General features: G+C 36.7%; 1 protein-coding gene across 1 annotated transcript in view; it reads left to right on the top strand.

Moving 5' to 3' along the window:
* TMEM30A (transmembrane protein 30A) overlaps window positions 1-22,548 on the top strand; it is a 31,970-nt gene extending 9,422 nt beyond the window's left edge. Inside the window, 6 exon segments of the mRNA NM_001131090.1 lie at window positions 7,729-7,836; window positions 10,136-10,243; window positions 14,556-14,643; window positions 15,997-16,140; window positions 16,502-16,708; window positions 19,186-22,548. Coding sequence (NP_001124562.1) covers window positions 7,729-7,836; window positions 10,136-10,243; window positions 14,556-14,643; window positions 15,997-16,140; window positions 16,502-16,708; window positions 19,186-19,379 — 849 coding nt within the window. The 3' untranslated portion in view covers window positions 19,380-22,548.
* The last annotated feature ends 3,211 nt before the right edge of the window (window positions 22,549-25,759 follow it).

Genomic DNA, 25,759 nt, shown 5'->3' with positions numbered 1-25,759 from the left:
TAAGAGGATGTGGTGGGGGAAGCAGAATAAATAGTTCAATATTTGACTTGTTAGGATGAGATGCCATTAGACATCCAAGTTGGGAATAATGAGTAGGCAAACAAATATAGAGTTCAAGGGGAAGGTTGAGACTAGAGTTACACATTTTGAGGGTTAATCAGCATAGGTGATGTATAAAGGCCTAATTAGCATAGATATTGTATAAAGGCCTAAGATAGGATGAAATCATAGGAGTGATTTATAGGTCAAAGAAAAGTAAGAAGATCCCTGAGTCACTCCAGTGTTTAGAGGCTGGGGAGATAAGGAGGAACTAGCAAAGGAGACTGAAAAGGAGCAGCCAGTGAGGTAGGACAAAAACATGGAAACGGGTATCCTGGAATCAAAGGAAGAGCTTGTAAACAACATGCCAAATGTTGTTGCTCATGGTTCACAGAAGAGCAGGACTGAGAACTGACTTTTTTTTTTTTTTTTTTTGAGACAGAGTCTCGATCTGTCACCCAGGCTGGAGTGCAGTGGCACGATCTCCGCTCACTGCAAGCTCCACCTCCCGGGTTCACGCCGTTCTTCTGCCTCAGCCTCCCGAGTAGCTGGGACGACAGGCACCCGCCACCAGGCCTGGCTAATTATTTGTATTTTTAGTAGAGACAGGGTTACACCGTGGTCTCGATCTCCTGACCTCGTGATCCACTCGCCTCGGCCTCCCAAAGTGCTGGGATTACAGGCGTGAGCCACCGCGCCCGGCCTGAGAACTGACTTTTGATTTAGTGACATCAAAAGCAGTGGTGAACCTTACAGAGAGTGGCATCACCATCCACGGGTTTTTCATGCCAGAAACCCTGGAAATCAACCTAAGTGTATTTGCCCTCATCCCATCTCTAGGCACTAAGTTCTGTAGATTCTACCTTCTCTTTCTTTTGTGAATCTGTCTTTTGTATTCCTGCTGCCACTTTATTAGTTTAAGTTCTCAACATATTTCACCTGGATTATTGTGGTGGCATTCTGTCTGGCATTCTCTTTAATCTCTCTGCACATTGCTGCCACAGTGATTCTTTTTAAGAGGCTAGTCTTAATGTTTCCTTCTTTTATTTAAAATTTCTCTTATGGCTGTTTCTGTCTAGCATTCATGATACTGTTCAAACCCCTTTACATAGAGTGTAATTTTCTTCATGATAGGCTACTTTCTGCTTTTCTAGCCACATCTCCTACCACTCCCCTACCTTATGCTCTAGTCATGGCAAACTACTATAGTTTCTGGAATGTGGCATGCTAATAGTTTACCTGAAATGACCTTCCTTTTCTTATTCTATCACATTTTCAAATGTAGTTCCTATTAACATGGAAAGTCTTCCTTGATTCTCCTTTTTCTACCTGGTATATATGCTTCTCTCAGTTTCCAGAAGTACTAGCTTACAGCCTGCCTTAAAATTATATTATCCTGTAATTATTCATAAATGTGACTTTCTATCCCACTTGTCTGTAAATTCTTTTGTAGCATGAACAATGTATTTTTCCATTTTGTATTCTCATCCTGTAGACAGTGCCTAGCACCTAATAGAGACTCAGGTTTGAATGAGTGAATGAAACTCAGTCAGTACCACCAAGACATCTTAACACAGTTTGTTGAGAGTTTTTTGGTCATCTGAATGGTATTATGGGTCTGAAGGAGTTCTTGAAATTACCCAAGGAAAATATTATATACTATAAATCAAGCTTGTATAACTGTGATATCCATCCATATCTAAAGGCAAAACAAATTTGCCTATTGAAGAGTAATCCAGAGAGTGCTGAAAATTTAACAAACAGGTTAATTGGCAAATGCTGCAGCAAAGAGAGACAAATATCGAAACTATATCACGTTCCAAGCCCCCAGTCAGGGGTGTAGTCTCTCTTTGTACTCTCTCCCTGTAGATAACATCTACTCAGCAGGTTTCATGGAGAAATTTGCTGACTACTAGACTAGCTTGTATTGCCATACCACCTATACTTTTTTTTTTTAATAAAAATATCCATTCTATTTTAATGTTGTTTTCTGTGTTAGATACTGAACTCCAGGAGGTCAGGTGCTAGGCTGAATCCTCTTTGCTGGGACCATAGAGGCATTCATAAATGTTAGGTGAATGAATGATTACATCATGATGGGCAGTCAGAAAGAAATGAAAGTCCTATTTCCTATCTGTTTATATGCAAATATTTGATTATGTTGTTCTCCTCAAAACTCTTCAGTTCCTTATTTCCTGCCAGACATTTTAACACTCAGGGTTACTTAGCTTGCTGAGGCTTTATTGTCAGCAGCGGTAACCAGCTCTGGCTAGCTTAGACAGGAAAGAAAGTATTAAAGGAGGATTGGGTAACTCTCACACAAAATGGATGGGACATATAGAGAGTCAGGTTTGGAGACAAGTGGGAGGTAAGGGAGTTTTGAAAGTATAAACAGTCTGATCCAGATGCCACAGCTGCTGTTGAATTTCTCTTGCTAGACTACTACTGTGACTGCTCATTTAATCACACCCACTCTTTGTTTCCCAGGATTCACTGGTTTATGTGGGAGTGTCTGATTGCTGAGTCTAGCTCTTGTACCTTTACATTGGCTACCATGGGTTTATGGAGAGGAAGAACCCATCTCTCCCTCTGGTTTTTGAAGTGGGAGGTGGAGCCCTGCATCCTTCCAAAACTCACAATGGACAGTTCCACAAAACTTGGAAACAATTCCAGCAATTGCCAGGGTAGTTGTATTTTTAAAATGAGATGATGTGTGTTAGAAATAGATAATCAGTGCCATGAAGAAAAGTCAGCACAGAGACAGAGGACCTCTCAGAAACGCAGTCTTTACTTTCTGCAGAAAGGGCGCTCCTCGCAGATGGAACAATGGTGAGAGCACACTTGAACAAAGGAAAATCAACATATTTATCCCTTATACATTTGGGTCGTCCTTACTGCTGTGTCCTGCATCCATTGGCTGGAGCCGGACCTCACAGTCTTAAACTGATTCCCAATTTGCTGATAACCTAAAACTTTCCTAAATAGGTAAGTGCAAGGCAGAACAAAGGAGAGGAAGTTGCTTATGAAAGGTTTAAGGAAGCAATAACATTTCCAAATAAGGAAGGGTCATAAGCTATGAGCTAGGACTTGCCTGGGTCTGTCCAGGCATGCCTGAGTAAGCTGAAGCAACTAACTGGGCTAAAGTGTAAGAAATAATAGTTGATAGGAGGCTTTAGAGTAAGAAGCTATTATTTCTAGTGTCTATTATTTTATTTTTAAACCAAGACGAGCTTTGAAGAGCTTTTCTACTTTCTACATGTGTATTAAGTACTTACAATGCCTGGCACTTAGTATACATTCAGTAAACAGTAGTCAGTGAAATACAGTATATAGTTTTGGGTCCAGTTTACCTTCTTAGCTGCCTCCTTTCCTTCCAACATGAAAATTCCATAAATACAAAATGTGTATGCTATTGTCCTTAAATATACCTTGTGATTTCCACCTCTGTCTTCTCCATATGCCACCTCTTTCTCTCTTTTCCATCTTTCTTTTATGGCTCTGTTCAAATCTTTGCTGCTTCTCAGTAAGAAAGAAGTGTTGGTCCATCTATTTATTATTCCTCTATGCCATCTAGTTTGGCACTTAGAATTTAAGGTAGTTTTCTTGGTATTTATGTGTTATCTTTGATAAAGTAGTCTGCTAGAGGGCAAAGGGGACTGACTATTTTGGGGGAAAAAATGGTTTAGTAGAAGGAGCATGAGGCTTGGAGTCAGAAATCCTTGGTTCCAGCTTAGCACTAGCTATTACTACTTGTGTGACCTTGGACAAGTTTCTGAATGTGTTCTTTTTATATAAAATGGAGATAATGCTATAGAATTTTGGTGAGGGTCAGATGAAATATGTATGTGAAGGAAAAGGCTGTGTAAACTGTATAACCTATGATTGCTTTTGTGTGTATCTTATACCTAATGTCATGCCTTACACATAGGCTTAATATATTAATGATAATGATTTTTTTAAACAGTCCTTTCAGATTTTCATGGCATCAAAAGACATGTAATTTTTTAATACATTTAAAAAATTGTAGTCAGATTGTGATAAAGATGTTATAGCTATCTTTTATTTTGTTCATGTGTAATTTAATATTCAGTGATTACTCTTGGTTCCAATAAAATGTTATATTGTTATATTTTATACTGTAGCATAATTTATTAGATTTCAAATTCCATCAGATTATTTTTGTTCAGTTAAAAAAAGAATAGGATTTCTCTTGCAGATTTTGCCCCTAGAAACTCATTCTAAACAGAGTGATTTGAGAGGTTTCTGTTCAAAAGTGTATAATATGGGAATAAGTTCAGCTGGCAACTTTTTTAATGCTTAGATTAGTCTTAAGAGGGAGAAAATATACAGAGATTTTAAAATATAGTTCGTTTTTCCGAATGGTCTTTTCTTTCATCTCTCCAGCATCATAAAACTTGGTATTTAAGTGGAATATTGTGTATGAAAAGGCCCCAGGTGCAAAGTTGTGGCCCAACAGGTCTAATGAAAGATTACATAGGCTTTGCCTCTCTTCGTTTGGGAGACCTGTGTTTTCAGTTTGTTTTAATTATGTGACTAGCTCTTCTTTAATTTTGTAGTGAAAGAAAAGTTTCTCTAAACAATTTCATCAGTAAACAAATAAGCTTTGATGAAAACTGTTTCTATAGGAGGTTACACTGGAATTTGACAAAACCAAGTTTTGTTAAGCAAATATATGACTTTTAAAAAGCAACTAAATGTTACACCTTACCAAGGAGTACTACAGTGTCTTAATCAGCTGGGTGATACCTTCCATTGGTTGGGTTAAACAACCAATGTTTATGTCTTGTAGTTCTGGAGGCTGGGAAGTCCAAGGTCAAGGTACTGGTAGATTCAGCTCCTAGTGAGGTCCCTTTACAGGCTTGTAGATGGCTGCCATCTTCCTTTGTCCTCAGATGATAGAGATTGAGATAGCTGTGGTCTTTTTTCCTCGTCTTATAAGGACACTAATCCCATCATAGGAGCTCCACCCTCATGACCTCACCTAAATCTGATTACCTCCCAAAGGCCCCTTCTCCAAATACCATCATACTGGGGGTTGGAGCTTCAACATAGGACATTTAGGGGGACACAAACATTCAGTTCATAACATTCAGGTGGCAAGTAAGCATATAAAAATGCTCAACATCATATATCAATAGAGAATTACAAATTACAACAACAATGACATATTACCACATACCTAGTAGGATGGTGAAAATCCAAAACTGACACTACCAAATGCTAAGGGAGGATGTGGAGCAATAGGAATTATGATGGAACGCAAAATGGTACAGCTTCTTTGGAAGTCAGTTTGGCAGTTTCTTACAAAAGTAAACATACTCGGCTGGGCGCAGTGACTCACGCCTGTAATCCCAGCACTTTGGGAGGCCAAGGCAGGTGGATCATGAGGTCAGGAGATCAAGACCAAAATAAGAGTTTAAGAGAAATAATGGGGCTGGGCACGGTGGCTCATGCCTGTAATCCCAGCACTTTGGGAGGCCAAGGTGGGCGGATCATGAGGTCAACAGATAGACACCATCCTAGCCAACTTGGTGAAACCCCGCCTCTACTAAAAATACAAAAATTAGCTGGGCATGGTGGTGCACTCCTGTAGTCCCAGCTACTTGGAAGGCTGAGGCAGGAGAATCACTTGAACTCAGGAGGCGGAGGTTGCAGTGAGCTGAGATTGCGCCACCGCACTCTGCCTGGTGACAGAGTGAGACTCCGTCTCAAAAAAAAAAAAAAAAAGCAAACATACTCTTACTGTATGATCCAGCAATAGCATACCTTGTATTTACCCAAGTGCATTGAAAACTTATGTCCACACAAAAACCTGCACATGGATGTTTAACAGCTTTATTCATAATTTCAATAACTTGGAAGCAACCAAGATGTCCTTCAGTAGGTGAACAAATCAATAAACTGTGGCACATCCACACAGTGGATATTATTTATTGCTAAAAATAAATGAACTGTGAACCCATGAAAAGACATATAAAATCTTAAATGAGTATTACTAAGTGAAAGAAACCAATCTAAAAAGGGTACATACGGTATGATTTCATATATAACATTCTGAAAAGTACAAAACTATGACGACAGTAAAAAGATCAGTCCTTTCCAGGGGTTAGCAGAGAAGAGGGATATAGAGTACAGAGGTTTTTTAGGGCAGAGAGACTATTCCGTATGATAACATAATGGTGGATACTCATTATACGTTTGTCAAAACCCATAGAAAATGCACCAAGTGTGAACCCTAGTGTGACCTGTGGGCTTTGGGTGATGGTGTTGTGTCAATGTAGGTTCGTCGGTTGTAGCAAATGTACCACTGTGGTGTGAGATGTTGATAGTGGGGGAAGTTGTGTGTGTGTCAGAGGCAGAGGGTATATGGGAGCTCTGTACTTTGTTCAGTTTTGCTGTGAACCTTAAACTATAAAAATTAGTCTATTTAAAAATGTTTATGGTAGAAAAAAAAGCCTTTCAATTTAGCTATCAGGCCAGATCTTCTGACAGCAACCAGTATACTGCAATTCAATTCTGGCACTAACCACCCTGAAATGGTGTCAGACTCCACAGGTTCAAGGGCATGGTCCCCAACAAGACTGCCCCCACTTCAGACACCAGCTGCAAGTCAAGTTCCCAGGCCACTCATACTTCTTGTCAACTGGCTCCAAATCCAGGGGGTTCCCAAGACCATTCTCGCTACCTCGCCATAAGATTTCCCTCACTTCAGATGCCATTTGCAAGTTCAGGGATCTCCAGGTCACCCATATTTCTGATCAACTGGCTATATATTCAGAGGGGGTCCTAGAAGACACATATAGCAAGGTCTCGAAGAGTCCTGAATGCAGAGCTTTTATGCCCTCTCCCTGTATACTTAGAGCACATTACCCTCCCAGCACATTAGTGGATTCACCAACCAGAAAGCTGTCCTTCACTTCAGTGTCTAGAGTTTCTATTGGGACTTCATGATGTAGGCTTGATTGATTGAAGACTAATTGATTGAACTAAATTTTTAGTCCCACTTTCCTCCTAAGAGATTGGGCTGGGCCAGAGGTTCCCAATCACACAATTAGTCTTTCTGGTGACTAGCTGCTATCCTGAGCCATCTTGTTAACATAAACCCTGGTGTGAATCAAGGGGCTTATGAATAACAAAGATACTTCTGTCACCTGGGAAATTCCAAGCGTAAAGCTCCTTGCCGGGAACCCAAGACAAAGACAAATTCAGCACCAGGTGTTGAAAAAACAGTAGCTCTTGGTAACCTAATTTTTTTCAAAAGTATGTCATGGAAAGCTGAGGTGACTGAAAAGTATTTAAGATTGAAAGATTTAAGAGGAAAAGCTGATTTATTGATCTCTGTTAATCTAGTATTTTAATAGTTTAGATGTTTTGGCTATGTAAATATGCAGTTTTGAATTTTGTATGTATGATTGTATGCATAAATATATTTCTTTGATAAAAAGAAGAGAGGACTTTACTTGGAAAGATCAGCCAGTAGAACAACAGAGGACCCTTTCCAGTTTTTACTACCGCACACTGTCAAACAGATGACCTTAAAAACAGTTTTTGTCTGAGCTCTAGGTCATTTCATTGGACTTAATTTTCCTTTTAATAGCAAGTCATTTCAGAGTGTTTTAGGTATCCACTTTCTCTAAGGAAGTGCTTAGTTATATTTTTCTCTTGCAGATTGATTATACCGGAACAGAGCCTTCCAGTCCCTGTAATAAATGTTTATCTCCGGATGTGACACCTTGCATTTGTACCATTAACTTCACACTGGAAAAGTCTTTTGAGGTCTGTGTTTCCAAGTAAGGTGCTAGAAAAGCCATGCTTTAAAAAATACTGATATTGTACTAAATGTCTTTTATAAGATATTTTCCTTTTATAGAGAAGTCACTTTAATTTACGGGAGTTTATAGGCTTTTGAGGAAGATCGTTTTATGTGTTTGGCTGTTGGATTTTGCTGTCTGGTAATTGAATACATTTATTTGAATGGTTTAGTTAGTACTTTGTAGACAAAATTTAAGACATTGTATTTTATCTTTTCAATAGATAATTTTATGACTGTACGAATCAGTTTTTTATCAAGTTTTATATACTTGTATTTTTAAAATTATTGCTGAAATTGTTGTGCATACTTACAATACTAAAGCAAGCTTTACTTTAGAAAATAAATAATAATTCTCCCATTACTTAATTGAATTATTTTTATGACATATGAAGCATTATAAAAAATGCAAACACTTATTAAAACCTTACTGATCATTTATGTTTTTATAAGTAGTTAGAAATCCATGTGTTTGCACTTACACTGCCGTTCTGAGCACATGCTAACGGACGTAAAGATTCAGAATAGGCATGTAAAGACCACTTTGTATTCTCCTGTGCCTGAAAATTGAGCTTAAAATAATTATTCTTAAGGGAGCAAAACTGCATTAATACATGCCAACTGTTTAGATTTTCTGAACTTCAGATTTTCTAAAGGTAGTGATGACTTTAATAGTCCCTAATAGTTGGTTGCCATCTAGTGGTTGTAGATGCTCTTGCACTGACATAAAGGACAGGATAATGCTGCTTTTGAATGATACATGAAAACAAATTTTGTAGAAGACAAATGTAATTATTTAACTTTGTTTCAGCAGAAACAGAATATATATTTAAAGTATCTTTACAAGTCCATGATTTTTCAGTGTGATGGGCAGACAATAAAGATGCAATAAATTCTGCTTTTGTCAGAACAGGCAGAATTGAAGAAACGAGAGACTAGTAGTGATATAGAAGCTTCATTAATTTTCTCTCCCATTCAAAAAACACTTCAGAACTTGTTTTTTGCAAAGGCAGTCAACCTCAAATTCATTCTCTTGTGGATTCTGTGTTTCTTCACAAGCTCAAACTTTGAATTGGACTAAACTCTTCAGGGAACTTCAAGTAGGTTATTTTGTCTCAGTGTTCATTCAAATAATCTCTTTTTCAATTTACAAATTGAATTTACTGTACTGAATCTTGAGGTAGTATTTCCTTTTGAAAAAGAATATTCATTGTCTCAATTTCTGTGATGTAATTTTGATATTCCCTCTCTTCCACAAGAAGGTTTCCATGTAAACATTTTCTTTATATAGAATGGGAAAATTTGCATGGTTTGACATTTGAAAGTCAAGCATTAAATAAATGATAGTATATATAAAAATAGCAAATCAAATGAAGTCTACTTATAATGTTACTGAATTACTTTTAATTGAGGATAAGAATATAGAAAATAAAGGTAGCAACCAGAAAGGAGAAAATAGCTTAATGTTTGCTACTTCTAAAAATTTTAATCATTTAAGATGGCTTCTTAGCATCTTCTAAATAAGTGTAATGTTTATAGGTTACCCTTCTTTCCCAGGTTATTTCAAAGTTGGCTCTATTAAATATATTAAAGTACTTCTCTTGATTATTATAAAGTGGCTTATTATCATAGAACTAATTAGTAGTTTATTAACTCATAATATTATATAGTGTCCTCTTGAGGAATTTATTATATCCCAATTCAAGTTCAGAATTCACTTGGACAAAAAAAGTGAAAGTTTCAACTGCACGTGGTGCTACAGACCTGTAGTGCACACCTCCCAGCGTCTAGGGACAGAGGCGGTAGAACAGCTCAAGCCCAGGAATTAAGGGCCAGCCTGGGCAACATAGCAAGACTCTAGTCTCTGGGAGGAAAAAAAAAGAAACAAGTTTGACCATTATCCCTGTGAAAAGTCGATGCTAACTGGGTGAAGACCGGTTTGAATTAGAGAAAATTTTAAATTGAAGGTAGCTCAGAGTAGGCTAATAGATTCCTTGAAGATTCTTTTTTAATGTAAATGGTACTTCTTTGACGTCTTTAAGGATAGTTTTAAAGTTTACTTGTGGCTTTTTGTAACATACTTTCTTTAACCTTATTTACAGTTGTGCCATTTTAGATTGCTAAGTACTCGTGGAATTTACCCCACTACCTATCACAAATTGTAAATTAATAAAAGTCCAAATTACGTAGCTTTTATGTACACATGAAATAAGTTTATACAGAATAGTTTTTATATGAAAATTTTTTCCCTCTCTGTTTCTCTAGGGCAATGTGTTTATGTATTATGGACTGTCTAATTTCTATCAAAATCATCGTCGTTACGTGAAATCTCGAGATGATAGTCAGCTAAATGGAGATTCTAGTGCTTTGCTTGTAAGTAAAATGATAAATATGAAAATATGATATCTGTAAAATAAGAATATGTAGTAACTGTTCAGTTAGAATTGTGAGGATGAAATTAAAGTGTTGTCATTTATAGTTTGTATAGTGAGGATTTTTTTTTCCCCCGAGATGGAGTCTCACTTTGTCTCCCAGGCTGGAGTGCAGTGGCGCAGTCTCGGCTCACTGCAGCCTGCACTCCCCAGGTTCAAGCAATTATGCCTCAGTCTCCCGAGTAGCTGGGATTACAGGCGTATACCACCATGCCCAGCTAATTTTTGTATTTTTAGTAGAAACGGGGTTTCAACATGTTGGCCAGACTGCTCTCAAACTCCTGACCTCATGATAAGCCCACCTCGGCCTCCCACAGTGCTGGGATTACAGGCATGAGCCATCATGCCTGGCCTGTATCATGAGGATTTTTAGTTAAAATATTTTTTCCTGGAATTTGCACAGATGCATTGATGCCCAGACTGGTTTGGAAATCTGTGGACTAGGGGATCTTAGTTTCTTTACTGTTGTTCAGTTTTCCATATTAGTAGTTAGTGCCTATATATATTTTTTTATTTTTTATTTTTTATTATTTTTTTTTGAGACAGAGTCTCACTCTGTCGCCCAGACTGGAGTGCAGTGGCGCGACCTCGGCTCACTGCAGCCTCCACCTCCCAGGTTCAAGTGATTCTCCTGCCTCAGTCTCCTGAGTATCTGGGATTACAGGTGCGCATCACCAAGCCCAGCTAATTTTTGTATTTTTATTAGAGATGGGATTTCGCCATGCTGGCCAGATTGGTCTCAAACTCTGGACCTCAGGTGATCTGCCCTCCTCAGCCTTACAAAGTGCTGGGATTACAGGCTTGAGCCACTGCGTCTGGCCCTAAGTATTTTATGTTACTGTTGCCAATGCAGCAAACATTCAGAGGCCCGGAGCAATTTAGGATTTCTTAGAATTAATGAATCTCTTAGAATACAATTTAGGACTATGTTGTGAGCAGCATGGGCCTCCTAAATGTAAAATATAACTGCTCTAGGTTATCCTGATTGGTTTTATTGCTGATCATCAGTTGCTGATGTGTGGGATTTTAAGCAATACAAGTCTACTTAAAGATTCCTTGGTATACACAGGGTTCTGGTTAGGCCTATGATATTTTGAATCTATGTGGGGTTTATTCCATAGGATCCAATTTTTAGCACTCAAATCCAGAGAAGATGTTGTACTGTGAGATACACCAAGTTTCTAGACCTTTCTGTATGTATTTTTAAGGGATTATAGATTGTGTGTGTTCTAAAACCCCAGAAATGGTAGCTGATTTACAATTATTTTATTTATATATGTGCTCTGTTCACTGAGGGTAAAGAAAACTGAAACTGATTCTTTTCTTCCAAACTGTAAGCAAAGATTTCAGGCCACACCAGGAATTGATCAACTTTTTCTGTAAAGGGCCAGATATTATGTGTAAGGCCCTGTACAATCTGGCATCAACCTCATTATCTTATATGCTATTTTTAATACATTAAACAAGGCCTGGCTGCCCTGGGCCTTGTTTGCTGCTCCCTAACCATGCATTGTGACACAAGTAATCTGCTCATCTTGCCATTTAGCATTTTATTTGCTTAGAATGTCATTTTTACTGTTTCCCTGGAAGTCTTCTCATCTCAAGGCCTGCTATTTTTCTAAGTGCCCTTCCATGCAAAAATGTGCTTCTTTACATATTTACTTCATTTATTTTTGTGTTCCAAGTCACTACCACTTTTTGCTTGGATAAACAAATTGTGTCTCACATCATCCAGTCCTGCTCCTTTCCAGGCCATTCTCATAGCAGCTATAGTGATGTTTTTAAAAAGTATAAATATCACTTCCCTACCTAAAATCTTTCAGTGGTCATATTAGCACTTGTAGTAAAATCTCAGGATGATCTGAGCTATGTGTAATCCTCTTGTCTCATCACATATCATCCTCCCTCTTGGCATGCTCCAGCTACATTCACCATTACCTTCACAGAAATAAGTTCTTGTTTAGTGGCATGTGGTGTTCTCTTTGCTTAAAACTCTCTTCTGTCTTCTCTTTATATGGCTGGCTCCTGGTCTTTTTTTATGTCTTAACTTAAATGATACCTCCTCCAGAGTCAAACTTTTCATTACCATAGATTCTAAAGCAGCTCCTCCTATCCTTTTTCCATTAAATACTCACATAGCCTCTTCATAACACTTACTGTAATTTGTAATTACATGTTTGCTTACCTATTGTCTTTCTTTCCAGCTATACTGTAAGCTCATGAGGGCAGGGAGCATGACTTTCTCTAATCACTGTTTACCAAGTGCCTGGCTCATGCTTGCACATGGAAGGCATTTAATAAATATTTGCTGAATGAATGTAGACATCTTCATCATGGCTCTTATTTCGTATGATAGTTGGTTTTGTAAGGGTCTGCTTCCTCTGTTACATTTTGAGTTGCTTAAAAATACAGATTGTATTCTTTTCGTTTTTAGCACCTAGTATGGTACATGCTGCATATTAGGTACTCATCAAATAGCTTTGGTTTTTTTTGTTGTTGTTGTTTGTTTGTTTTCTTTTGAGACAGGGTCTCACCACTCTGTCGCCCAGGCTGGAGGGCAGTGGTGCGATCTTGGCTCACTGCAACCTCTGCCTCCCCAGTTCAAGCAATTCTCTGCCTCAGCCTCCCGAGTAGCTGGGATTATAGGCCCCCGCTACCACGCCCGGCTAATTTTTGTATTTTTAGTAGAGACGTGGTTTCACCATATTGGCCAGGCTGGTCTTGAACTCCTGACCTCGTGATCCACCAGCCTCGGCCTCCCAAAGTGCTAGGATTACAGGCGTGAGCCACTGTGCCCGGCTTGTTTTTTTTTTTTTCTGAGACAGGGTTGACTTTGTCACCCAGGCTGGAGTGCAGTGGCACAATCTCTGCTCACTGCAACGTTCGCTTCCTGGACTCAAGCAAACCACCCACCTCAGCCTTCTAAGTAGTTGGGACTAAAGGTGCATGCCACCATGCCTGGCTAATTTTTTGTATTTTTGTAGAGATGGGATTTCGCCATGTTGCCCAGGCTTATCTCGAACACCTGGACTCAAGGGATCCTCCCGCCTTGGCCTCCCAAAGTGCTGAAATTAGGGGCGTGAGCCACCGCACCTGGCCCTCATCAAATAGCTTTTGTAAGCCAGTTAATGCAAAGTACCTAGTATTGCTTAGTTTAGTACCTGACATAGATAGTAAATACTATTTTCCTTTCTTTTAAAACTTCCTTAAGAATTTAGTGGCTAGCAGATATATTTGCCCTAATGTTAATAGCTTTATCAATACAGATAGTGCAGGGACCAAAAAGCTGAGAAGTCAAATATTGAAGAGACATGAGATACCTACCACAGACTTCCTTAGCCTTCTCTTATCTTTTCCATTCACACAACTGCTTTTTTCCAATCTAGACATGGAGAATATAGATACAAGTCAAGGTTAGCTGGTAATGAAATAGTCCTAAGAGGTCTAATTAGGGTCTTCTTAATTTCAAATTGAGATTATCTTGGTATGTTTATGTGTTTTGAGACATGGCTTGATGTGGCGGGAGGGTCCCAGCTCAGACAGGCCCCTAACCTCAGACTTGATATGATCTCTAGTTGAATCCCATAACTGCCACACCTCTTTAAGATCCTCAGTTAGGGACTACGTCAAAACCAAATCTGGACCACAGGCAAATGTTCTGCCTTGTCAGCATTTTTGTTTTTCTTGTGCCTGGATGCACAGTTTAAAGATTGATATATTCTAGGAATCTGCACTAGACTCCTTCCTTCCTTTCTTAGATATAGGATTTAACCCCAAATCACAAAATTTCAGATTGTATAGTTGGACATGTTTATTTTGTGAGGCTCAGTTAAATTAAAGGAATTGCCCAAGGAACTAGAACCTCTAGCCTCTTTAGTTCCAGTTTAAGATTTTCTTGTTATATCACAAATGGATTGGCAATAGACCATTTCTTAATTTTTCTCGGGCAGAAAACCCTTTGTGGTAATGTTTTCTGTGATAAGAAAATAAAAAAGATGTTTATTTGATATATGCATGTATGACAAAACATATGCAAGTAAAGGTTATATTAAAAAGGTAAGACAGTAATGTTCAGAATACATTTTGAATATTTAAATGTGGTGTTATCTATAGCCTACTTACATTACAGACCTGTGTATTATAAGTGAGAAAAATATAGGTATTGAATTCTTAATCAGTAATTTAGGGATGGCTCATAGTTCTCCCAAAGGCCTGGATAATAATTTCTCTCTTCTTTTCCTTCTAAAAACCAGAATCCCAGTAAGGAATGTGAGCCTTATCGAAGAAATGAGGACAAACCAATTGCTCCTTGTGGAGCTATTGCCAACAGCATGTTTAATGGTATGATATAGATACAAATATAGACATATATAATTAGGACAATTTGCATAATTTCATTACAGATTTGATAGTTTAGTAAACATGAATGAAATTGAGAAACTCAAACATTTAAGACTAAATCGAGTATTGAATGGGGTATTATAATGCTTTGTGATTCTCTTTTGAGCATACTTGCATTTTAGAGTGGATTTCTGTCTCTGAGAAGAAAGAAGCAGAAACATTCTGCTAATCTTCTTATTTCATATAAAAATAAAAGTCAGGCTGACCTTCCCACTGACTTTATTTTTATCATGGAAAAGGAGCTATAGTTGGTCATTTAGAGCAGCACTATCTGATAGAAATATAGTGTGAGCTATAAATACAAGTCCTGTAGGTAATTTTAAATTTTCTTTCTTTTTTTTTTTTTTTTTTTGAGACGGAGTGTCATTCTGTTGCCCAGGCTGGAGTGCAGTGGCACAATCTCGGCTCACTGCAACCTCTGTTCCCCGGGTTCAAGCATTTCTCTTGCTTCAGCTTCCCTAGTAACTGGGATTACAGGCGCCCGCCACCATGCCTGGCTATTTTTTTTGTATTTTTAGTAGAGACAGGGTTTCACCATATTGGTCAGGCTGGTCTTGTACTCCTGACCTCGTGATCCGCCCACCTTGGCCTCCCAAGGTGCTGGGATTACAGGTGTGAGCCACTGCTCCTGGGCTGGTAATTTTAAATTTTCTAATAGTCATATTTAAAACTGTGAAAAGAAACAAGTGAAATTAATTTTAGCAATATATTTTATGTAACACAGTATATCCAAGATACTGTTATTTCAGCATATAATACTATATAAAAGTTGAGATACTTCATATTCTAATTTTTTATACTAAGTCTTTGATATCTGATGTGTATTGTACACTTACAGAACATACTGATTTGGACCAACCACATTTCAAAGACTCAGTAGCCCTGTGTGCCTAGTGGCTGTTGTATGAGAATGCAAACAGAGAAATGGATAAGCAAGAAGCTATTAGGGATGCATTATTGGAAGGAAGGAAAGGCAGATTTACCTTGCAATTATAGTTGGGTTAATATTAAAACATTCGATCTTACTGCATGTCAGCTAGCCTATGGGTAAGTGCTAGAACTCTGTTAGAGTGTTAGAGTGTTAGAAATCTGTTAAGGGAAGAGAAGTCCATCTAGAATTATAAAGTTACCATAGTTAATCCACATAGGAATAAAGAAAAATGTGAATCATATGCCTACTCTGTCACAACCACTTTTGGAAGCAAATATCAGGTCCTTATTTCTCATAGAGTTAAGCAGATGCTATGAGTTTTCAAGAGATAGTTAGTAATGTCTTTCTTTGCTTGTGTTTAGATACATTAGAATTGTTTCTCATTGGCAATGATTCTTATCCTATACCTATCGCTTTGAAAAAGAAAGGTATTGCTTGGTGGACAGATAAAAATGTGAAATTCAGAAATCCCCCTGGAGGAGACAACCTGAAAGAACGATTTAAAGGTAAAACATTACTAATATCCCTTAAAAAATTAAACTAGGAGTTTTAATGAAGTATTTTAAATTTTCTGTCTTCAGAATCTTAAAGTTTATGCTTTGAAAAACACAATTTTTCTTTCCTCAGCTTCATACCAAGTTAGGTAAATGTTTTAATGTACTATAATTCTAAAGGAAATGTATACTTTTAATTATGAATTCAGTTTCTGTGGTGTCTTATAAGCATTTCAGCTATAATATTTTAAAATTGCAGCAAAGCTTCTTTTGAATAAACCCCTATTTATTATCCAAATTTATTTATTTCTCTGCCACTTTAATTTCACAATGTAATATTTTGTCTCCTCATCCCTTCCCCACTCCTTTTAAGGTACAACAAAGCCTGTGAACTGGCTTAAACCAGTTTACATGCTGGATTCTGACCCAGATAATAATGGATTCATAAATGAGGATTTTATTGTTTGGATGCGTACTGCAGCATTACCTACTTTTCGCAAGTTGTATCGTCTTATAGAAAGGAAAAGTGATTTACATCCAACATTACCAGCTGGACGATACTCTTTGAATGTCACATACAGTATCCTTTTTTGGCCGGGTATACAGATTCATAGAGCTTGAAAGGAGTTGAGTCAAACCTTATATCTGTTATGTGGCATGTTACCTTGTGCTTTAGTTTTGGTCTCTGCATTTTTACAAAAGTATGTGTGGTATATGTGAGAATGTATTTTTAAATTTATGTCTTCTAGAAATGTTTTCAATTCGCATATACTTGGTACTGGGGTTTGAAGCATATTGTTTGGTAAAATTACTTAAAATGTAGGTGCTTGATTTATTAACAAGCTAGGTATTTTTACAAGGGAGATTGTAATTGGGCTTAATGTAAAGGCCAATGAGAGTACCTAAAATTGGGTGTTGAGTGGTACTGGGCTGTTTTAATATATATATTTTAGATATTAAAAATCAACGGATGTGTCAGTTTGTATCAATGTAATTGTTCATAATTTTGATCTATTGGTAGTATCAAAACATTTTATTATTAGCTATATTGTTCCACATTAATAAGTTCACATTCAGTGCTGATAAATACATTTATTCCGCTCTAACTATGTGTTAACACTGTGCTGAGTATTTTCCGCTCATTATTTAATTCAGGCAGCAGCATATCTCCCTATTATAGACCAGAATACAGGAATATCGAGCACTGAAGTAACTTAGCTGACTTTACACAGGTAATAATAATGAGTTGGGGTTCATAACCAGGCTGTTGACTCCAAAGGCCATAATTTTACTCTCAGCTACCAACATAGCCTGCATCTCAGCTAGTTCACTCAGTTACACCAACCCATATCTGCATAGATGCAGTCTTTTTTAGGAGGGAAATACTCAGTAATTTCTTGTATTCTAACCAAAGTCTTTGCATCTTTTAATCTGGAGTCTATATTTTACATACCCTGTGAGTGAAGAGATCTCTCAATATTAGAATCTTAAATGTTTGCTGATCTTTGCATTTTTATTTCCGTAATCCAAATGAGTCATAATCCATATGGGTTTTGGTTTTAAAATAGATTAGTAAATGGTTAAATTAATAGACCCAATTTCAAAATAAGGTTTTTTTTGGATTCTAGTCTCTTGATGTTGCACCTGAATACACAAGTAAATATGGCCTGCTATGGCAGGCTAAAAGTGACCAAGTTTTTGAAACTAAATCCACATTGGAGCAGTTTTGGGCAGACAGACCCAGTTCAAGTGCTGGTAGAAAGAACATTATCCTGAGGAGATAGTCAAACTAGAGAGTAGCTCTGTTAAAATTAGCATCCAGAAAATCTCTAGAGAGTAAGGGCAAATTTAGCAACCTGTAGCCTAAGGCACGATGAAGGGAAGTCTGTGAAGCACTGAGGAATTCTTAGTTGATAGGTGATTTCCATACAGGAATTCTGCAGCAGGGTCCCAGGTTTGCAAGAACTATCTAAAGGAATGCATGATATATGGCAGATTGAGAAGACTTGATAAGACAGGAATTTGGACCTGCAAAACATCAAGGGTTGATTATCAAAATTGGGCATAAGGTGGGAACTAAAGACTAGAATGAAGGCAGAAGCCTGTTTCTTTAGGTTTGGGAGACTAGAGAGAGACTAGCATGGGTAATTTGATACTGTATCCCACAGAATGTTTGGTTAGCTAGAGGTCTTAAAATCATTCCTGCCTCAGTTTAGGGTTGATTTAAGAAGTTAGCAGAACTGAACCTGCCATTGGGAGTTAGGGACCCATAGGGACCCATCTGTGGGGATGGAGAGTTGAAGAAACTAGAGAAACAGATAGGGCCTAACCCTAGATTCAAAAGATGCTTTTGAAAAAGTTGTAAACTTTTTGCATGGAGACTTGGTTCTGTCTTCTTTGCTGCCTTACCTCTTGCAAAATTCTACAACTGGTCCATGTAGATAATTCATCTAGTGCACTGGTGCCCTATTTCCTAAATCTCCTTAACAGCCCACCCTTCACTTCCACTGTTAGCTATCAGCTGTGTCACAGAGTGCGTTTTGTCATTGCTCCAAATCAGCAAGTTAAAACTTTATTATCATGCTTTTTGATCTTTTGCTCAGAGCCTTTTCATAGTCTCATAACTATACTCTTGATACATGTGTTCTTTGAGCTCACGGAGACTTCTAGTTCCTGATTTTTCTGTTTTCTCCTGGTCTGTTAGTCTCTTTGTGTGGGCTTCATTGTTCACTTGAAGTATTTTTTTCACATTGCATTCCTTTGAGGCCTTTTGCCCCTTCCATGTAATGAGAGCAAAAGCACCCAAGAAACTACATAACCTTTACATTTATTTGTTTTGGTAAAATATTTTGGCTTTTACTACTAACATTTAATTTGCTAAATCAGTCTTTCAAGATAATACTTTGTGTGTGTGTGTGATTTAGAACTTAGGAGTAAGGTACCTGTATATCCTAGAATTACACAAATGAATTACCAGCAATTAAATGGCAACTTTTAAAATTGTATTTTAAATATCAAGTAACCAGAGATGGAAAAATCTTCCTATACCCTCTTCAGATTACCCTGTACATTATTTTGATGGACGAAAACGGATGATCTTGAGCACTATTTCATGGATGGGAGGAAAAAATCCATTTTTGGGGATTGCTTACATCGCTGTTGGATCCATCTCCTTCCTTCTGGGAGTTGTACTGCTAGTAATTAATCATAAATATAGAAACAGTAGTAATACAGCTGACATTACCATTTAATTTTATATTATGAAAGCAAATCATCTGCATGTGCATCAAGGCCAGTCCTATTCAACCTAGCTTTCGAATGCTGATGTCTGGTTAGTATGTCATTTTGAAGTTGGCACATAACTTTTCTAAAAAAAAGCAGTCTTTGTTGTTTGCTTCTTCCCTATGGATGACTTCTAAAAATATATGACGGGTATAAAAAAATTAGTTATATTGATCATATCAACACCGTAACTGCTGAAATGGCATTCTAATGTTTGCTTTTTATTTGGACAGGCCACATGATGCATAGAGCCTCTTTCATGTGACTTGTGTCTACTGCTTAAATCTTTATGCTGTGTTGATGATATTATATTGACATATAATGCTGTATATGTGTATGTATTTTGTGGAGAAAGGGATTACAAGATGTATGAATATAATGACTTGCTAACCTTTCAGGATTCAGAGAAAGATGAAGAAAGACCATATCTAAATAATACACTTCATCATTTTCATGTGTATAAATGCTTAAAGTACCATCTTTGTTGAGGTGGTTCATGTATCCAGTTTATCCAGTACAGTTAGTTGTCAAGCTTAGCTTTGATTTCAAAGGACATGCTTACCTTGTCTGGCATAAGAATTAATGCTCATGTCTGCAGTGGTTGGGTAGGTCCTGCTTAGGAGAATTAAAAAATTCCTCTTTCCGTTTGGTTGAATGTTGCAGTCAGGAACCCCAACTCACTTGGAATGTTTTTATATGTAGTCATTTCCCTTGAAGCTTATACTTTATAAGGGAAGAAAGAATTCAGGTGATATGGGAAAACTGCTTGGCAGACCTTCATCTTCTGCCTCAATTGTAAACCACATGTAAATGCTTAATGGAGACTGTTTTCATTCTTGTGATATGTAACATTCAGAAAATTACTTCAGCTTTGGAAATACCTCAGGCTGTTTTTATTTTGCAGGTAAGTGTTTTGACTTAAGTACTAATATTCCAGAAATTTTTGAAAGCAGTAACCTTAATTTCCTATGTATTTCATTCCACTTTTGCATATAGGTCAAATAGCAATGTGTATGCACATTCTCTTTAGTTAAGGCACCAATTGTTTTGGTTGGTTTTCCTAAGACATACTTTAAAAAGATGTTCTATAAATTTCCTAATTAAATTATGGGGATTTTGGAGTATGTACATGATAAATTATAATATGTATATGGCTGAAGTTATTTTTTACTAACGAATTATTTTAATATTCCTTATTGAATAAATGCTGTAACTTGTTTGCTATGGAACTTATTCTTAAAGTTCTAGTTAAAAATAATTTTTCCACATGCATGAAAATATGTATTAATCAGAGGTGGCTTAATTACATTGAAATTGCTTTTTTGTTGTTGTTTTTTTACTGAAATAACTCATGTTTGTGTAGAATAATGCCTGTTTATTCAGAGTTTATATTTTCCTTCAGTTATATTTTAAATCAAAAGGTCTGGGTAATGTATACTTTTGATTAATATATACTTTTTTTAAAAAACAAAAAACAATGGTTAACAGTAGAAATGTGCCACACTTTTCAAGTTTTATATAACATATGAAATTCAGTTAAAAGAATGTGTATTTCATAATGACTTTTAACTGGTAAAAATATTACTTGCACGAAGTACTTGATGTATGGTTATCCTGAAATTTCAGAGTATTTGGTGTGTTCTTTGTCTAAAAATAGTCTGTTTTGTCAGTCCTTCAGAATGTTGTTTATTCTGAAAATTGTCCCTCTTGCACTTGGCAGTTTATTTTCTGGGATACATTGTTGGGGGAGAGGGGTTTCTGCCAGTCTTTCCAGATTGAGTCTGTGCTGTTTAAGGAGGACTACCATCCTGCAACTCTTTTTCTAATTGGGGCACAGAGGATGTCACTAAAGAAAAGTTGAAGAGCCCTTTCAGCACTTTCTCATCTGTGGAGAAGATGGAATCTTAAAATACATTTGGAGTTTTATCTGTTTTACAAGTACATTGATGGCCTAAGTTCCTCCTGTTTTCTGCTGTTTGATCTCTAAGGAACTCCTGTTGCTAAATATGAAGAGTATGGAACATTCATATGGTCTCTGTGAAGCATGCGGGGAGGGAAGACATTTCTTTTTCTTATAGGCTTTATGCTCAAATGTCATAGTCACCTTTCAAAGAATTGTGTTGCATTTTAAATGCACCCAGCTTAAGTAGAAGACATTGAAGGATGCATTAATTTTCAGGAACTATTTTGAATTATGAAAAGATTCCCAATTGAAAAAATTATTCAATAAGTAAAAGCTAAGAAATTTCATTGAAATCATAAGGCAGTTTAAGCATAAATTGATAAAAATAGCTGTGTACTACTAATTAATAGAAAATCATTCAACCAAGAGAAGAGTCAAGTGAATATCATTTGTTTATTGGCTAGTGAGTTTCTTTGTAACGTTGATTTTATTAAATGATAATATTCGGTTAGTATGTCCTATGTTAATAAAAATGAACAAAATTAATTTTGCTATGTTCAGGTGTCTTGATAAAATAACAGTGCCCCAGTGTTGTTGCTTATATTTAGCACTAAATTTTAACACAGGGTCAGTAAGTCCAGGTTTTAACTTCTTCATGCCTGGATGGGATAAAATGTAATTCATTGTTAAATTAATTCATATTTGTATTTATTAATCACTGTAACAACATTAACCATTTGTTCTTACCAGGAAGTGGTCAGATTATCATCTGAGTTACAGTTAGACTGGCTAAGTTTGGTATTAGATCAAGGGGAATGTCCAGTAAACAGAGAGGTAAGGATGATGAAAATAATGAAGTGGGGTGCACAGGAAAAACCTGACTAGTGAGGAGGAGCAGCTGAGAGATAGGGTCAGTGAATGTGGTTCAGCCTGCTACTTCTCCTGTCTTCATAGAACCATTGCCTTAGAATTATTGTATGACACTTTTTTTGTTGGTTAAGCTGTAAAGTTTTGTTCTTTGTGAACATGGATATTTTGAGGGGAGGGTTGAGGGAGTAGGGAAGTGCTCCTTTTACAAGAATTTTGATGCATAAATGTCTGTTGTAGGGTTTGGATGATCTAGTAAAGTGTTTTAGAACCCCTTTTTATCCCATGCACCATTCAGTAAACATAAAAATCACAATTCTGCTAATGTCATTTGGAACTTCAAAATAAATATCTTGTCTAAAAACAAATCAGACCATGGTGGCCTTATTTCCTTTTATATATCTATAAAATTTATCAAAGTAACATGTGTACACAGTTTTAAAAAATAAAATAGTAAGTTCTAAAGGCTTTATGATAAAAAATAGTAGTCCCTGCCTGAACTTTCCTTCCCTCCCAGAGGCAATCACTGGGACTCCAAAAGTTGTTTCTTCTGTTACCTTAGTGTATCTAAATAGTATGGCTATTCTGTTGCTTGATGTAACAATTTTAGACATTATTGTCTTCTCAGTAATGTTACATGATGATTTAGCTCTCTAACACACGTACTTTGCCTTCTATTATGTAGTTATTATATTTAGTAAATGCATTAGCTGTTATTTAATTATGACTGTATAAATATTGTACACTCTAGGGCAAATGTAATATGATTTTCTTTTGTATAAGTTAATTTTTCCTGGAATTAATAGTTGCCTCATTTAAAACATTTACATAACTTTCTACAAATTTACCTTAAAAATTTTCCAATTTCTCTGTCAGGTCTGTCATGTTCCCATCACTAGTTTGAAAGGGTTTTGTACCCAAATATCAGATAACGTCCCTGTTTTTAACTAGAGATGTCTCTGCTGCAGTTGTCCTTCTGTGCCAGTCTGTATGGTTGCTCTCTTGGCCTACTATATGGTGATGATCCTATGACCTCCTTTTGTCATCCTGTGTTGGACTTCCCATTTCCTAGTTTACTTTGTTTACTAGAGCACTTCCTAAAACACTTACAGCTTGCTAAGAAATAGTATATGAAAGTTAAATGTTTTGAGTTCTTAAATGTCTAAAACACCCTTTTTCCACCCTCACATTTCATTGATAGTTTGACTAGACATACAATTTTAAATTAAAAATAAGCTGTCAGCGTCTTGAAGGCATTGCTCCACTCTTGTCTAGCTTCCTTCGTTACTTTTGAGAAATTTGAACATAATCTTAGTCAGACGTTGGACTTTTCCTAGATTGGTGCTTAATTTTCTTCCCTTTTTCTCCAGTTGTTTTGATGCTATTATCTCTGTTCTTTCTAGGAAAATTACTTAATTTGATCTTGCAACATTATCTTCCTTGTATTGAATTTGTAGCACATTTCTAAAAATATTTTAATTTCTAGAACTTCTTTCATTTTATTTTGTTTCCAAAATATCCTACTTAGTTCATAGATAAAATATCTTATTTTTCTGAGGATATATAGATATATATGAATATGTATTACTACTTTTGTTTACTGCTCTATTAACACCAAAGTTTATTTGTTGCTGTTTGTAATTTGTTTTTTCTCATGTTCATATAGGTGAATTTCCTGTTATTTCTGGCTAGTCTTGGCAATATATGAGTAGACCCCAAAACACTATTTGAAAGCTCTGTGTTTGTGGGCAATGCTTCAAGGGGTCTAGGGAGGTTCTATTACTTACTGCTTTTAACTCTGCTTCTTCCTTCTCCTCCATCTCATCTCCTGATTTCCACTTCACACATACTTCCTTGTATCTGTCCCTCCCCATATTTCTTCCACTTAATTGTCTCCCATTTATTTCTCCAGATAAAAATTCTCTGGTGTTCTACCTGTGAGAGACAGTGATGGAAGTTGAGAAATCATATTTTTATGGCTAAGGGGTAGGGCAGAGGACTTTGGGGATCAGGCCATTCTGTTGTATATGCTTTCAACTAGTCATTTTCAGGCCTGTCCCTGCCTCCACTCTTTGCTGTAACTTTCACCTCCAAATCTGAGCTTCTCAGGGGTTGTGGAATCAATCAGCGTGCTTCTCACTGGTATCCGCCTTGTAGTCCCTCTAGATTGCAGCTTTCTCTGTTCAGCTCAGTCATATTCCATCTGCTTTCAGTTTTCCACAAATTTGTTGAAATCATTTGTCTGTTGCTGCCTCCTCTCTATTCAAATTTTGGGCTCATATCTTTTTTAAAATTGTTTTTCAGATCATCATATGGTAAATTTTACTTCTGTTCTGGTAGCATAGTTTTGTGAGTTTTAACACCAGAGATAAAGAAAAGTACCATCACTCCCCAAAAAACTCCTTATACTATCCCTTTGTAGTCATTCTCCCTTCCCCCCACTCATAACTCACAATTTGTTTTCTGTCCCCATAGTTTTATCTTCTAGAAAGTTCTAAATAGAATAAATGCCATATGTAACCTTTGAAACAGCCTTCTTTAGCATAATGCCCCTGAGATTCATCCAAGATGATGACTGTTATCAATAATTTTTCTCATATTTTTAAAATTTCTTTCATTTTACTGTAGTGGGATGGAGGAGAGATAAACTCGTGGGGCCAATCCACTATCTTAAATCAGAAACACCTTGAAGCAATTATGCCCTTCACCTTTTGGTGATTTTATAATGTTTTTGAAAAAATCTTAAAAGATAAACTTGTTATGTACTTTAAGTGGTATTAATAGGAGCTTGTCTGTATATCACAAGCTTTTCTATCCAGGGTAATGTGGAAAAAGATTGAATTCCCCTTACATCCCTTTCAAGCTTGTTATGTCACTTTGTTTCAAGCACAGAATTGGGGACAATAGCTTTATAAATTTTTGTCAAATAGCTGTATCTGGTGTAAAATAACCCCAGGGCATGTTGTCTTTCCTTTTCACAACAAATTTTGTGAAACAGTATGTCCTTTATATTTTCTTATCATCTTCAACTTCAGTCAGGGTCAGGTTTTCACCACAAGATTACACCGTTTGTACTCTGTTGACTGTCACCTGTGTCTGAAAGATTCAGTAGAAAGAGTATGGGTTTCAGGAGTAGGCTGATACGGCTCCTATACTTACAAAGTGTACCTGGCAATTGCTTAAATCTTCTAAGCCATTTACCTTTCCTTGTCTGTAAAATAGGGATTTCAATACCCATTTGACAGATTTTGTTTTGAGCAATAAGGAAAGTGATAGTTAAAAAGCATTTAGCACAAAGCTTAGAAAAATAGATATTCAATGAACAATTCCCATTCTTTTCTGTCAGATCAAGTGAACTCACCCTTATATTGATCTTTTTGCTCCATTTGATAGGCATTTTCCTTCCCTCTCCATCTTTAGCATGTGGCTTCTGTGAATGACTCTCCTGATTTTTTTTCCCCTTATCTGTTCCTTAGTCTCCTTTGTATATTCCTTAATTGTGCTAACCATATAAAATATTGGGAGTTCTTTGAGATTGTGTTCTGTGCCTTTAAGTTACACATTCTCCCTGAACAATCT

This window comes from Pongo abelii, chromosome 5 (assembly GCF_028885655.2).
Source record: "Pongo abelii isolate AG06213 chromosome 5, NHGRI_mPonAbe1-v2.0_pri, whole genome shotgun sequence".
NCBI classification, from domain to species: domain Eukaryota; kingdom Metazoa; phylum Chordata; class Mammalia; order Primates; family Hominidae; genus Pongo; species Pongo abelii.
The sequence above is the reverse complement of the archived record's forward strand: the minus strand, read 5'-3'. Positions and strand labels throughout refer to the sequence as shown.